Here is a 16933-nt window from a genome sequence, read left to right on the forward strand (position 1 = left end):
GACCACCTTCTTGGTGCTTGATCCTGAGGTCCCAAAATAGAGGCGATAAAGTTTATAATGTCCAAGCTGTGAGGACCGATTCCTGTTTGAAAGATAGTGTTTGCTGTACAGTTAAATGAACTTGAAAGCTAAATACCCACAAGGACTGCCTGGCATGCTGGTGGCATCCCGGTGCCCTCCTCAGGCTCACAGCAAGCCCCCCAGTCTCCAAAAGCACAAGCCCTGAGCCACGACTTATATTTTGACCTTGACTCATGTTTGGCCTTACAAAGTTCTCAGCCTGTGGTCTGCCACACTCTTCTCAGGGGTTTCTCCCTGAGTTTCCAAAAGGAGTAAGACTTTCCGCTGGGGGACACGTGCAGAGAATACAAAGGGGAGGAGCCCACCACCCTTGAAGCTTGACTGTTTTGGAGAGTCAAGATCGATGGGAGATGGTTTGGGGTAATGAGAGGAAGGTGGACTGTGGAGTTAGACCAACCTGTGTGAATTTCAGTTTTGCCACTTACTAGGTGTGGTTGTTGGTTCACGGGGGTCTCAGGAAGGCCAAAAGAGACACCAAGGATGGCTCCCGACCCTCCAGCATTTGCAAGCCCTCAAGCCACTGGTCTACCACACACTTTCTTAGCCACAATTTTATAGAATATTTGTAGCTTCCCTATAAAGTATGTGATTGTATTTACTAATTTATAAATAAAGAAACAGAAGTTTCACCTGGGAAACTTGCTTAAGGTTTCAAGTAGCAGTAGTACCAGGGATTTAACAGTCCGCATCTTGCTCTTTGCTCTGCACCACCGAGCTTAAATACCTGGGACGGCTATGGAGCGGGAAGGATGGAATACTCCAGTTGCCCGCCAGACCTCGGCTACAAGTCTCCCCTCAGGGTGTGTATGTGGTGGTGGTGACAAATGTGGGTGGAGTGTTGGTGGCGGCCAGTGTATTTGGCAGCACATCCAGTCCACACAGAAGAGTGTTTTCTAAAGAAAAGCAGAGTGCTTACAAGGAGGAGGAGGAGGAGAAAAGCCTGGTGTGCAGACAGAAAGCAATAACAACCACAGCTCTTCATTGTGCTTTTCTAAAACTAACATTAACTGTTTTGTTCCTTTGACTACATGCAACTGAAAAATGGAGAAAAGAATATCCATAGTCCTTTGAGTGGAAGGGAAGGTCAGGCTAGGATTTCAACATGTCCACAGATAATCCTCAGAGGGAATGATAGAGAGTCGGCCACTTGCCTCTCCTGACCTTCCTGCTAACAATTCTTTTTTTTTTTTTCATTTAGAATTTTAAACAGCTTAGGGAGCATTAGAAACTATTTCTGAAGGAACCAAAGTTTCCTTCAGAAAGGTCTTCAGCAAGTCCTTGGTTGCACTGACTACGATCAGAGTAAGCAAACAACAATAAATGTCACTTTTGCATTCAACTAGTTGATAGGGGATGAGAAGTTAAAACAATATTTAATGGAGGAAAGTAACTGTCAAACAGATTTGAGACAATGATTACCAAAGGCAACTAATTCCAGGGAGAGTGTTTTGGCTATGTTACAGAAACTGTTAAACAGAATCTTCATCTCTATCCCAGCTGTGTTGATTTCTACCAAAAGGGATGGCCTTATCCATGGGTTCTTTGTCTCCATCTTCCAGACCTGGGGAAGGCTCTTCTGTCCATTTATGGGAATCAAACTGTGGGAAGACAATCAGAATATAGCAATCAAACAATCCCCTGCCCTCACTAATAAGACTTGCCATTATTAGAGAGTTTCATGGCTATTACAAGTTAGGTTCTCCAGAAGCAGGTATTGAGGCAGACTTTAGGGTACAAGATGTTCATTAGGCATTAACACCTGAGAAAAGAAGGAGTAGAAAGCAGCATTGGCAGAGGAGGAAATCAGACTATGATGCAGGCCTGAAAACCTTGGCCAACCTGGGAGGGAGGTCCAAAGAGAGTAGTTTGCATCAGAGTATCTTACATCAGACGAAAATGATCGGCCTTTGTACGCCCCCACCTCACTTAGTCACCAAATGTGGGATGCCCCAGGAAGGGCATCATTTTGGGAGAGGCTGTGCTGTGCGGCTGAGGCAGACCCTGAAGGAGCTGACAGCTGAAGGCTGTCTGCTGACTGGATTTCCCACAGCTGGACCACAAGTCCATCCTTGAAGGAGGATCTGATGATGCATCTCTCTGTCTACCACAAAGACCACCCAGATGGTGCAGTTGCAAGCTCTCAGGATTTGTAGGGGGCATAGGTGGGGGTGGTAGACAGCAGTAGGAGCTGGTGGTTTGCCTAAGACCACATAGGATATTAGTCTTCCTTTGTTTGCATAATATACACTTTGACTTAAGCTGTCATGTCATTATGTCTTCTCTCTTCATTAGAAAGATGAATCCAGTCTTGTTTTTCAATTTACATCAAGATTCCAAGATAGGAATAACAGATCTTTCAGGGGAAAAAAATAAAGAGTTGTTAGTATATATTTCCTTCTTACAGTTATTTGTTACAGAATAAGGAATCACTCCAAAACGTACTGGCTTAACCCAACAACAATTTATTATTTCTGACAATTATGTGGGTGGAATGGGCTCAGCAAGGAGGTTTTTCTGATTAGGATAGTTCACATCTGCAGCTGCATTCAGCTGAGAGTTTGGCTAAAGCTGGAACATCCAAGTGAGTCTCTTCTCCTCTAGCGCTCTCTCCATATGACCTCTAACCATGAGGTGTCCTGGCCTAGACTTCACAGCATGGCGGAAGGCCTCCTAAATTGAGAAGCAAGAGATGCCCATCCTTTTAAGGCCAGGGCTCAAAAATCCAAGACTGTTATTTCCATTGCATCATCTTGGTCAAAGCAAATCACAGAGCAAGGCGAGATTCCTCTTGCTAACAAGAATGGCAAAGAACTTGGGATCATCCCTTTCCATTACATTTTCCTAATCCAATGTGTCTCAACCCTTGCAAATATAGATTCCCAAGGCCTGTTTCCAGATATTCTGACTTTATTGGTCTAGGGTTAAGACCTGAGCTTATTTAAGCTTATTGAGCTTATTTATATTTAAGCTTCTTAGGGAATTTAATATGCAGCTGGTTTGGGGACATAAACTGTATGTCTTTTGTTCCTTTATTGATACTGAAATGGCTTCCATCTATCTCACAGGAATCCTGTGTGGCTTATGTTTGGATAAACTTCTGTTCTGATACCTAAAAGAAAGAAAAGAAAGTGAAGTCGCTCAGTCATGTCTGATTCTTTGCGACCCCGTGGACTGTAGCCCACCAGGCTTCTCTGTCCATGGGATTCTCCAGGCAAGAATACTGGAGTGGGTTGCCAGTTCCTTGGTGCTCTAAATCCTGACCTATTTTACTTACTTACCAGCCAACCAGAAACCTGAGAACATAGTTTCACTCTTAACAAACCAGCCATTGATCTGAAGCATCACATTTAGAAAAGTGTCCTCTAGTCAACAGTATTTACTGATGTGGCTCTGATTCTCTGAAATACTCAGCCAAAACCTTAAACTAAATTTTAAACCTCAGTTCCCTGCCACATATTGTAGGTTGACAAGTGGTCTTTGTTCTCTCAAAGCACTGATAGACTATTGGTAATTTAGACTCATAGAAAAACTTTTATTTCCTCAAAACATTAGCTTCCTTTTCCCAGCAGCATTCTGTCCTAGACCGAAACGATGTGGTCCTCATGTGCGGTGTCTTCAGATAGTAGTGCGTTCTTATTACTTTCCAGCAAGGATACAACTAAGTCAAGCAGGGTCTCCTGTAAACATCATCCAGAGAGTTCTCAGCAAGGATGTCCACCAGTCACAGTTTGTTTCTGGATATTAATTATTGATCCAATAATATATTAGATAGATATGTTCTGTGCCAAAGCAAAAATAAAATTGCAATGATTTAGACTGAAGCCTTATCAGGAGTAAACTTAATGCTTCCTAGTTAGGTTATTTAATAGATTGCCAACCTGGGGTGAGGCTTTTTGGTTAGGATTTAAGAGGTCAGTGAACTTATAAAGGGGAAAAATTGCATCTTTATTTTCACTAACCTCTAACTGGAACATCATTTCCTCCTATTATGAATTATGAAATTTAGCATTTCCTTCCATTATGAGTGTAGGCAACAAACCACAGCAGTATTAGCAGTGCCTTTGACTTTGTCACCATAGAAAGCAGAGATAGTTTCATACCAAGTACAGATGCTGTTGCAAATAGCTAGAAACAATGCTTATGCCTAAAGTTATAGAAGTTATCAGACCCACAAGTTGCTCTTCTGTTATGTGTTCATATAGAAGGACATATGTTGATGTGTCACAAATTCATGTTTAACTGTTATTTTGCTTTGTGGTTTTTAATATTTATTTGTATTCATTTTATTTATTTGGCTGCACTGGGTCTTAGTTGTGGCATGTGGGATCTAGTTCCCTAACCAGGGATCAAACCCAGAACTCCTGCACTGGGAGCACAGAGTTTTAACCACTGGACTACCAGTGAAGTCCCACGTTTAACTGTTTTGATAATGTCAATCTATAATTTTAATTTGTAATCTATAATACGTATGGCATCTGGTCCCATCACTTCATGGGAAACAGATGGGGAAACAGTGGAAACAGTGTCATACTTTATTTTTTTGGGCTCCAAAATCACTGCAGATGGTGACTGCAGCCATGAAATTAAAAGACGCTTACTCCTTGGAAGGAAAGTTATGACCAACCTAGACAGCGTATTGAAAAGCAGAGACATTACTTTGTCAACAAAGGTCCATCTAGTCAAGGCTATGGTTTTTCAAGTGACCCTGAAGTATACGGAGTAAGAGAGTGGATACTGTGTTAGACCTGGATTAGCTCCTAGCTCCACCACTTACTAACTGTGTGACCTTGGGCAAATTACTTAACCTCTCTTAGAAGTTCCTCATCATAATATTAATACCTAATTCTCTTGCAGAAGCATTCATTATCAGGATTAATTAAGATAATGCTTATCTATTCCTTGACACTCTGGCACCTAGTAAGCATGTAATAAATATTAATTTTATTGTCTTTATTGGCCTCTCCTAGCCTGAATCTGTTTTCACAGGACAAGAAGCTCCCCCAGCCCCATCTAATACAGTCCTTACGAAATACTGTGTCTTAAAGGCTCAGATGATGAAATGGGGTATTATTCATCAGGCAGACCTAGAAATATTTCCACTGTATCTAGTGTTCACTTTATCGTAACATGGAAACAGTCTTGATGAGAGATGGAAGAAGTGGAGGGGCCTGCACATTTTGTTCATGGCAGTCTAACAACAGTATATGAAAGTTACTAAATTGAGTGATGAGATGTTTCTAAAGCATTTGAGTCCCTTCTAGTTTAACAGTGATCTGAAACATCCCTCTTGACAGTAAATGAAGCATCCAGCCTTTGTTTTTTTTTCCCCCCACTTATACTGAGTTTCTAACATACAGAAACAGGGAAGAAGGGGAAAATAGGAGCTTAGATTTAGAGAATAAAAATAATCTAGCAAAACAAAACAAAAAATGTTTGGCAACTTCTTGCTCTTCTGCTCTCCGGCATGGAGATGTGGGTGTTTATTTTTGTTCCTCTGTTTATTATTATTATTTTTTTTATGCAGCAACCGGAGTCCCAAGGTTTCCATTCTGGTACCAGTTCTGTCTTCTTGCAGCCGCTTGCCAGAAGGGGACTTCCCACTTTTGGATTTGTTTTGTTCAATTGCTTCTCCATATTCTCCCCATTTACCGTGTTTAGACATATGGTCCATTTCATTATCTCTGTGTTGGGCGGAAGGAAAAAGCACAACAGAGAACATGTTAAATTTCTTATAGATTCATTTTTATGAGTTTGGCAGTATCAGTAGGTGGGTTTTTTCTTTTCTTCTTTAATTAAAAGTTGAAGAATCACCAAAAATATGCATTATACTTGTATGAGATCAAACAATGATAAATGACTAGCCCTGTGCTTACCAGTCGTTTAGGAAATGTAGCATTACCAGCAGCCCATCCTCGCAGTCCCATCCTCTTCCCTCACTGGAAGTGAGGTTTACCTGGAGGTAAACCACTGCCCTGCATTTTGTTTCTACCATCCTTTTTAAAAAATTTATAGTTTTACTACAGATAAACATCTCCATAAACAATATTTTACTTTTCGTGTTTAGTTTTACATAAAAAGAATTCTTCTGTATGTATTTTGCAACACTGTACTTTTGCTCTTCAGAATTTTGAGGGTCACCCATGTTGATATGTTCAGGATTGTGCTTTATTCCTTTTCACTGCTGTGTAGTATTCTGTTGTATGATTACATCATCCATCCATGCACTTGGGTTGTTTCCAGCTTTCTGTTACTATAAATATTGCTGTTATGAACAGTATTGCTGCACATATCTCCTTGGGCCTGCATGCTAGAGTTTCTCTTAAGAATAACGTATAGAGGTAGAACAGATGATTTAACAGGGTTTGAACCTCTTTAGCTTCCTTAGATAATGCCAAACTGTTTTCCCAGTTGATTGTATTCTTGCCAGTAATATACAAGAGTTCTGATTATTCCACTGTATCACTAACTCCTGGACTTGTCTCTGGGCATCTTTCACCTGAGCTTGTGAAGTGGAAAGGGGCCTTAATGTCCTTTTCCATGTCTAACATTCATAGTCTAGCTTCCTTTTCTCTTGCTCTCTTTCCCCTATTCTTCTCTGGCTATTGTCAATTAAAAGACTGTAGCATCCACACCCAGTAAAAGGATGGAATGGACGTGTCATGTCTAAGTCTTGGTGCTCCTCTAGTTGGGAGATGCAATTTTCTTTTTCGATGACGTGGGTTAATGTTGACTATCAAAATACCCAGCTTAAAACAATTAGAAATTTAGTCCTTCAGCACCTTTTCGCCTCAGCTTACCAACAGTGACTTAGTATAAGAAGCAACTAATAAAAGAGACATTTCAACATATGTCTGGATTTGCAGGCAAGTGCTGGACTACAGGGAGAAAAATCTGAATCTTTTTCTAACACTTCCATCACTTTTCCACTGAAAGAACAAGGAAATGGTTTAGCCAGTTGCTTTGCTGTGATTCTTACCAGAAAATTAAGAATAGTGATTGGCAAATACGACTCACCCCATTCTTTAGCTAGCCTTTCTCGAATTTGGTTTATCGTACCCTTCTTGCTAACTTGATTTTACTCACTTAGTGCTTGACACAGAAACCACAAAGAACTACTTGAAAAACACTGATTTTATACAAAACAATTAGGAAACCTACAGCATTTTGGAGGACATAAAAAAATGGCTACGTTACATTATGATTTCTTAAATAAAACAGTTTTTGCTTTGTGGTATTTTAAGAAAAGGCACAAATTTTGAACACATATTCAGGAACACTCTGAATATGTGTTTTAACTTGTTGTTTAAACTTTTTCCTTTTAAAATAGCCTCCTTAGCTGGTCTTAACTAGTCTTCTTCCTCTCCAACCTACCCTTCTCTTTGTGCTTTTTCCAAAATGCAAGTCCGATCCAGTTTTATCCTTGTCTAAAATCTCTCACTAACTCCCTGAAGAATGAAGTCCCAACCCTATACACACAAAAGTAAAGCTACTTGATCTGGCCTCTGCTTCCTTCCCCAACCTGGACTCTCCCTCTCCCTGTTTCTTAATTAGAATCCGGAAAAACAAAGCGAAACACGTTATAGTTCCCCAAACACACCTTACTATTTTGTCAGCCAGTAATTCCCATGAGATTCCCTCTGCTTTTCATATCAGGCCCTTCTTCCTCCTCCAACTGCCTGGAAAACCCCGATTTGCCTTTCAGAGCTAAACGCCAGTAACACCTCTAGGAAGCGCTTCTCCCAGAATCCTCCTCCTCTGCATCTCTATGTAGGCAGCTCCTGTTGCAGGTACCCCACTGGGGTTTCATTTGCCTTTCTCCCCTATTTGACATGGAGCTCCTTGAGGATGGGAACAGTATCTGATTTATGTTTGTAGCAAGCCCCTTAGCACAGTTCCTAGCACCCAGTAAATTTCAGTGAATTAGAATTAAAATCAAGTTGGCCCCTACCTTATGCCCACACCCCTCTCACTACTGTGTGTATTCAAATACTACAGTTCTCAGGGAATGTAATAGTAGCTCACCACTGTACACACCAGAATTCCTTCTAGGAAATAGACTAGACATGCTGAGATAATGAATAGTTCAGAACAATTCCCATCAAGCGAAAGGATGCATTGTTTATGTCCGCCGAAGACTATTTCCTTTCTGTGTTACATAAAAGAAAAAGGGAGAAATATTCTGGGAAACAAAAATTTATGGAAGGAGTTGTAGAAGTTTCATTATCTCAGTGGCTGCCTAGTGTATCCTCTCCAAAAAAAATTGAATTCTCGGTATTTGATGATTTTTTTTTTCCCTTTTCTTAAAACACACACACACACACACACACACACACAGAGCTTGCTTCCTGAAAACAAAGGAAATAATAAACAATAGCAACTCCCAATTTTACTCTGATTATTTGCCAAGAGTCAGTTTAGTTCATGTGATTCTATTTCATTAGAGAGGACTGATTAGCATAAAAAGAATGTTTCTAAATTAAGCTACCCAAATATTCACTTAGTTAATACTCAGGGAGCTAATTTATTGTATTATTTAAAATATAAATTGGATAGCAGAGCTATTTGCTGAGGTATAACAGCTAAGCAATGATGCATAATTTTCTCTTAGCTGCTGAGTTTTTTTTTTTAATAACCTATTGAAATTTAACAGAGAACCATTTCATTATGGGAAGTGAATAAATACTAAGAAGGCTAACATTTAAAGTATTATCCACACATGGAGAATGGGTTTTAAAAATTAATGATATTTGAGGAACAAAGAGGGAATTGGGGTTTGCTTTTTAAACAGTAACTTTTTGTTGTTCTAATTTGAAGTGTAACCAGATTTACTTATCTGGTTGCTTATAGGAACCAAGTTGCTTATGGGAATATTAAATGGAGCCAACATGGTACAATGTGGAGTTGGGTAGAGAAATGAAGGGACAAAATAAGGTTGTGTTGCGATATTGCTGCGTTGTCAGCTGGACTAAGGGCACTATTTTTGCCTTGCACTCTTTGGTTTATCAGTAAAGACGGTGTAGATTGGAAGCAGGCAAATATTAATATTCTTGTTGTTGTTCAGTTGCTAAGTTGTGTCCGACTCTTTTTGCAACCTCATAGACTGTGGCCCACCAGGTTCCTCTGTGGGTTGCCATTTCCTTTTCCAGAGGATCTTCCCAACCCAGGCATCGAACCCGCGTCTCCTGCATTAGTAGACAGATTCTTTACCACTGGGCCACCAAGGAAGTCCATTAATATTCTTACCTTCTTGCAAAATATTTGAAACCCAGCCCATCTGAGTCTAAGTGTCAGAGAACCAGTGGTCTGAGGTAAACTAGCTTGGAAAGGAAGGGAGTTGCTGATCTCTAGTGCTTGCTGATTTCCATGGTGTAAGTTGTCCCACCATGGCTGATTTCAGGGTACCAACATGATGTCACTGAATGTGGAGTAGATCAGCAAAGTGCTTATTAATCCAGTCTCCTGAGCCAGTGGAAAAGGACTTTAGTGCACTACTGCTGGAGCCAACCTGCCCTGCTGTTTGCAGGAAGCCAGATTTTGGCAAGTTGGCTGGCCCTTGTTTCTAAGTTACCCAGCAGACAGTGAGTCAGGATCTAAGTCCTCACACCACTCCTGGCAGAGAGCATTTGCTGCTCTAACCTCTGCCCTCTCCTCTACACTCAGTCTCTCCTCCAAAAGAAAACTACAAACTGTAGCTCATAAAGTTAGATATTGAGTAAGGTAATTAATGAACTGGATTGTGCTTTTTATTCCCTTGTGGATATCAAATATAAAAACTGGACATGAAGGAAGTGAAGTTTTGATTACTTTTTAACTGCATCAAATCCTGTGTTATAAAGTGTGTTCATAAAAGGGAAAAAAAGACAGTGGCTTTTTGCCATTCTGCTAAGACAAGTAAGGTCTTGCTTGCTTGACATTTCTGTGTGGAGAGAAAAGGGTGTTTGGCATTGCATGTGGTGAAAGGGGGTGGAGGGAAAGAATGGGATGGATCCTGGTGTTGGCAGGCTTAAGGGATACAGTTTGCTCTAGACAGGTAAGCATATTGACAAAGGTTTGTAGACAGGTAAGCATATTGACAAATGTTTGATTTCATATTTAAGTTGCTTTCTTTCTTTAATTGGGACCGTCTTTTCCATGGAAGGAAGGATTCATAGCATGGAAATAAAAGAAGCCTAGAAGAGAAATATATCCCTTCCTAAAGAAAATACTGTGATGTATCTTTCTGAAAAAGTATAGTAATGAAGTTTACAGTTCTTATCTTATAATCTTATCTTCTTATCTTCTAATCTTTCTCTGCTCTTAAAAGGAAAACATACTCCTCTGACTATAAAAATTCAGATAATGATACTCTGATAACCTTTGGTTGAGTGCTTATCATTTGCCTATATGCTACGTGGTACGAGCTTAATATGCATCTGTGGACTGAATGCCATGGGATATTTTATATGCATTGTTTCTCTGAATTCTCACAGCAAGTTTAGTTTTCTTAAGGTGACTAATCATTTCAGATTTCAGCATTAGCACTAAAGTTTCTGTGCTCCTAATAACTTCTCAGTCCTGGCTAAGCTGAGACAACTGGTCGCCTTAATTCCTATCTCCATTTTACAGATGGGAAAATAGGGATAGTTAAGTCATTGTGCCCAAGTCACAGAGCTAGGCTCAAACCTAGATCTGCTGACTCATGATTCCATGACCTTAAATTTTTATTGTTGTTCTTAATAGTGACATTGGTTTGGCACATGCTATTAATGTATCATAATGAAAAGTGGAAATCCTAAATTATGATTTTGTTTCAAATGATTAAATTAGATGGTGCACCTGGAAAGCACCTTGGAACTGTGGGTAGCACCAAAGTTATGTACTGACTACTCTAGAAATGATGCCACTGCTGTAGCTACATTTAGGTTAGCTAAAGCACCTTTTCGCCCCAATAATCGTTTGCTACTGTAGAACTTACAGTGGTAAATGTGAAGGAGTCTTCCCAGAGTGTTGTGGGATCAACACTGAGCCTTGATCTTGGCTTTTTTTCTTTTACTGAAAGTGACTCGCCTCACTTTTATTATGAGGTGACTGCTAGCAAGTTTTGGCTTATTTTTTTATTCTTATTCCCAAGTACCTTTTCTTTTTAATATACATTTTATTTCAATGCCTATTTAATTTATACTCAGAGTTAATGTCTGAAAGTAAAAAGGTAAGCATTTGTAAATGTGGAATGGAATAAAAGTAATAAAAGAACTTTAATGTAAGTCAGAAACAAACAAGATGATCTTGAGTGTCTCCATTAATCTGTAGTAGAAAACAAGGACTAGAAATCTGTCCTCTTTAAAATAAATAAATAAAATTCTAAAACAAAAATAATTCTCTGTATAACTTGAGCTTACTGAATCCTTTTAAGGTATTTGTTAGAATAAATTCCTTTAAAGTGAAAAAAATGATGAACTGCTGATGAGAAATGGCAGAAGGACTTTGTAGCTGTGGATGAAATCTTAAATTTTGATTTTTGGGACCAAGTGGGGGAAGGTAGGTAAGACTTAAATCAAGACACCCAAGCTCCAGCCTGACACTGTCACTCACAAGCTGTATGGCCTGAAGTCAGGCACCAAAACCTCCTCTGTGAATCGGAGGAAGAGAGGGAAACTCATCTGGATGAACTCTCCGGTTCTATGCTCTACTGCATGAAGTGGTGAGGGTGGTGTTAGCCACTTGCCTCATGGTGATGTCAGGAAGATGTGTTCTAAAGTCAGGGTCGGCAAACTCTGCCTCTCTGCCTGTTTTTCTATGGCACACAAGCCAAATTTGGGTTTTATATCTTTTAATGTTTGAAAAAAAATATGATTTTGTTTCACATAACAGTTGTATGGAGTTCTAATTTCAGTGTCCATAAATAAAGTTTTATTGGCACACAGCCAGTCATCCAAAAAAAAAAAAAGAAAGAAAGAAATCTGTCCTCTTTTACCTGCCTCCCAACCTGCTTTGGCCGTGTGCCTCTTGGTTGATAACATCAGTTCTTGCAAAGCTGCATGTTTCAGAAGCCTGGAATGGGAAGGATGTTCATGTGTTAGGGAGCGGGGGGAGGGTTTTTCACTTAACTTTATACCTGATTAATCACTAATTTTTCAGATTCAACCCCAACATCCCTCTTCTCTCCCCTTTTACCACCTCTCCTTTACATCATTTCTCATCTGAACAGCTAGTCTCCTAACTTGCCTCCTTGCCCCAGTATCATTTCCTTCAAACCAGCCCCCTCAGTGGCTATGAAGTCATCTTCCTTTAATGCAGATCTGAGCATATCACTATTCTGCTTAAAACTCTCAAGGATATCCCCAGAATAGGCAACAAAAACATAGAAACCAAAAGTAGGTTAGTGATTGTCAGAGGCTGGCAGGGAGACAGGAATGGAAACTGATTGCTAATGGGTACAGGTTTCCTTTGCAGTGATGAAAATATTCTGCAGCTGGATAGTGGTGATGGTTGCTCAACACTGTGAATATATTAAACGCTACTGAATTGTTCACAGTGAAATGGTTAGAATGATAATTTTATGTTATGTGTATTTTAACACACACACACAAATTCTGTATGAAGAGGTCGGTGGATCCCAGCAGCATGTCATATGGGGTTTACCTGTTCAACTGTTCCTTCTGCTTTCCTTCTAATTCTTCATAACTGGAACTCCTTTCAGATTATTGCATGTGCAGTACAGTTTCATGCCCCCTGCTTTTGAACTGAAGTTTCCTGTCTTTACTGCATCTCTTTCCCCCTCCCCACCCACCATTGTCTGTCCAGTGATCTGCCCCTCCTTGACCCCCCTTGAAGTCTCCCATGACACATATGTGTCAACACACCCACTGTGAATTTCCCCTTATATTTCATCTCAAAAGGCACAACTGAGAAGTCTTTATTGCCAGGTCCATGTTTCTAGTTCCATGGAGAATCATATTCTTTTCTAAAACATAAAGTGGAATGAAGCTTTAAAGTGTTTTGTATAACCCTTTTAAAATTCATGACATCTGGAACACAGGAGTTTAGCAGTTTCAGTTCTAATGTGAAAGCACCCAAAATATCCAGTTTCTGGTGATGAGACCATTTCTATCCAGGAAGCCTCAAGATTAGTCTTGTCACATTTAAATATATAATCATGGCCCTGTCACATTTTTTTACACACCTCTAAAAACTCTGGAGTGGTTTGTGTCCTTGATTTGTGAGTGGTGAGTGGCTTGGCTATTACAACAGAGTGATTTATTTTTTCAGCACTCATAAATTCATTTTTGAGGTTAACTTCAGGAAAATGCTACATGGGAATCTGCTAGAGAACATACTTTGAGAATTTTGTGGCATGTGAAAAAGACTTTGTTCTTAAATGAGCTTTTCTTTCCAATCTTAATGACACCATTTATGATGTCATTTGGTCATTACATATGGCAGCTCAGAATTGGATCAAGGATCAGGCAAGTCATTGAGAATAAGAATTGTAACACCTAACCCCTGTCATCTCTTCTTTGCCACTTGATTATCATGGCTGTAGAAGGGGTGTGTGTGTGTGTGTGTGTGTGTGTGTGTGTGTGTGTGTGTATAAACACCAGGAGAGCAGATGATTAGAAAAAAATACACTAAGGTGAGGTCATTAGTAGATGTTAAACAGATTTTTCTGTTTTCCCTTGACGTAAAAACAGAACAACCTGTCACAAAATAGGAAGTTCTTTTAAATAGAGGTCCTCAAAGAGTAGTCTTTGGACCAACAGCACCAGCATTATTTTGCAATTGTTAGAAGTGCAAATTCTTAGACCCTGGCTGGGACCTTCAGAACTGGGAGGTCTAGGGGTGAGAACCTAGCAATTTACTTTAACAAGCTCGGGTATTTTTATTCCCCTTTAGGTTTGAGAATGACTGTTTTAAACAACTCCCTTAAACCAAGATTTTTATGCTAATGTAGGAACACGATGTTCTAGGTTAGTTATGTTGGTTACATGAATTTTGATCTTACATTTTGAATAGAGATAATTATTGGAAGAATAATTACAACAGCTAATATTTCTCAAGAACCATCCTAGGCCAGGCACTGTCTGTGTTCCATGGATATCATTCCTTTAATTCCTTTTACAACTATCCCAGGACATAATATTTCATTCTCTATTGTACCGTTAAGAAAACTGAAACACAGAGACGTTAGCTGCTTGCCCAAGGTCACACAGTCTGCTGTGCCTCTGGTCACGCTCCTGTGCCCCGATCCCAAGCCCAGGCTGTGAAGCACTGTGCTAGCCCTCCATGAGCAGTAGCCCTGGACGAGGAGGGAGGCAGGATGACCTTCAGCTCTGGAGTATTCAGTTCTTACTGTTCTGGACGATTGCTGCCAAACTCATTTCCAACTGAAGCAGCTGGGTTTTGTCATAAACACGACTTCATTAAGTGTCCTCAGCTGAGCTGAAGTTGCATGAAAGTTGCTCATCTGATTCCTGCCAAGGCTGGAGGACTGGATGGGAAGACACAGGAGGAGAATTCTAGCCTGGGGTCGTGGGGGGCAGCAGAAGTCTTCCTGCAAGGTCACGTGCATGGGCTTCTGTCACAGATGTGTTCACTTTCGGTCTGTGACAAAGAGGGGGACATGCTGGATTTCCAAATGCAAGCTGAAACACAAATGTAGATGGGCGTTGCTGTCATAGCAGCAAGGCACAGCTGACTGCTGGTGGAGGGTAGCATGAAGCAGATGTCTCCAAAGGCCAATGAGGGGTAAGTCCAATCTCATAGTCCTCAACTATCTCAAAAGTATGTGGAGAGGTGGGTGAAACATTCTGTGACCAAGCCATAAAGTTCCCTTCACAGTAAGAAATTATTGTGAAAGTACTAGAATTTGATTTAAAACACTAGTGTTTACGTCAGAAGCCAGGGTTCTAGCTACTTCCCCTATTTAACAATTGTATGACCTGGTGGTTGTTGTTGAGTCACTCACTAAGTCATGTCCGACTCTACGACTCCATGGACCGTAGCCTGCCAGGCTCCTCTGTCCATGGGATTCTCCAGGCAAAAATACTGGAGTGGGTTGCCATTTCCTTCTCCAGGGGATCTTCCCAACCCAGGGATCAAACCCGCATCTCCTGCATTGCAGGCAGATTCTTTACTGTCTGAGCACCAGAGAATCCCATTGTATGTCAGTTTTATACAAAATTTGGGGAGAAGTATACTGACATCCCCATCTTACTCTGAAATGTGTCAAAAAGATAAGATGGGTTAATAGATGGGCAGTGAGATGCAGCTATAAGAAAATGAGTAAAGTGTTAATAAGACTATCTAAATGGTGTGTATATGAAATTCTTTCAAATCTGCTATATGTTTGAAAATGTTTCATAATAAAATCTTGGAAAAAATTGAATGTTCTAACTTTTTGCTGCTCAAAATTTTTAGGCCTTTAAAAATTTCAGATGTCAAGGAGTTCTCTTGTTGTTTTAATTTTTTTGAGACTCAAAATATCTCCTTTATTACTGGTAAAGACTAAGGTAGAAGGTGTAGTTAAGGTAGAAGGTATAACTTAGTGTGAAGGCCAATGGACCACCAGCTCACTGAACAGCAGAATTAGGTACATTTCTCTACCTAGTTGCAACCAGAGCTGGTCTGGGGTAGGTCTCCCAACTTCAGGGCCCTAACAAGGTAAGAATTATAACACAGCATGGAGAAGCAAACAGCTCCCTCCTAAGAAGAAAGAGACAAGGAAGAATTTTCCAGTTTCATACACATGAAATATGGATGTAATTTGGTATAAAATCAAATAACTACACAATTTAAAAACTTTCTTACCTTAAGGTACCTATTATTAATGCTATCAAAAGCAGACAATCAGCATATCCAAAAGCATGAACTGATACACTATGTTCTTTATTTAATGTAAGCTTTAAGAACATTTTAATCCAAATTAAAAGTTTCCATGTATTTAGAATATCCAGTTTTCTAAATTTCAGTTTTTCTTCTGTTTTTCTTCTTTAAGGTAATTGTTCGAGGTGGAGGCCACATTTTGCCCTATGACCAGCCTCTGCGAGCTTTTGACATGATTAATCGATTCATTTTTGGAAGAGGATGGGATCCTTATTGATGGATAAGCTGCTTTCCTAAAGGAGACCATCATGGCTTTTAATCTTTGAAAAGAAAATTTTCAAGACAGAAAATGTTACATAAATAAGAAAATTATCTTTTTAAAACTGCAAAATGTTCCTCATCAATAAAAATTATCCTTAAAACAAATGAGGTTCTGTTTGGGGGGAGAGATGGTTCATTACAAAATTAACTGTAAGAAAATGTTGTGCATGAGTGAGAATTACATCATTTATCTTAACGGGTACAAAGAATGGATTCTGAGACACCAATTCAGATAGAAATGGATAAATAAATGGGATGTTGGGGCCTTGAATAAGAATTTTTAATTCCTTCTTTAATGATGTGAAAAGTGCAATAAATGAATAGAGTTGTAACTGTCTTGTTCTGTAAATAACAGAAAAGTTTATCATATCATGTATCTGAAGGTATTGCATAAACATTAGATAAGGACATCTGAATTATCATTCCAAATATAAGATGTACTTATAGTGGTGAGGAAGAGACTTCAGAATGTAGAAAGTCTTAGCAAGAAAGGTGGTGTGCAATTCTTTGAACTAAAAATCTTATATGTAAAAGAAATAATGTATCTGTATCTACTTATTGATGATAAGCAAAGAACCTTATTCAGAGAACATACTAAATCTTTGCCTATTCTTTCTTTGTTCTCTCTTTTTTTTTTTTTAAGTTCATAGGTTCATTTTAAGTATGCACATTTATCAAACAGCCTGCAGGCCATATTACTTATGAGCTGTTTTTACTTTGAGTTTTAAAT

General features: G+C 39.5%; 1 protein-coding gene across 6 annotated transcripts in view; it reads left to right on the forward strand.

The window, feature by feature from the left end:
* CPVL (carboxypeptidase vitellogenic like) overlaps positions 1-16682 on the forward strand; it is a 125483-nt gene extending 108801 nt beyond the window's left edge. For 5 of the 6 annotated variants that reach the window (XM_043872673.1, XM_043872675.1, XM_043872677.1 and 2 more), the window contains one exon: positions 5606-6771. In XM_043872673.1, coding sequence (XP_043728608.1) covers positions 5606-5830 — 225 coding nt within the window. In that variant the 3' untranslated portion in view covers positions 5831-6771. Of the gene's footprint in view, positions 1-5605; positions 6772-16054 lie in introns of those variants that run through there. The other variant, XM_043872676.1, reaches the window with a different exon arrangement.
* The last annotated feature ends 251 nt before the right edge of the window (positions 16683-16933 follow it).

The sequence above is a fragment of the Cervus elaphus genome, chromosome 18 (genome assembly GCF_910594005.1).
Source record: "Cervus elaphus chromosome 18, mCerEla1.1, whole genome shotgun sequence".
NCBI classification, from domain to species: domain Eukaryota; kingdom Metazoa; phylum Chordata; class Mammalia; order Artiodactyla; family Cervidae; genus Cervus; species Cervus elaphus.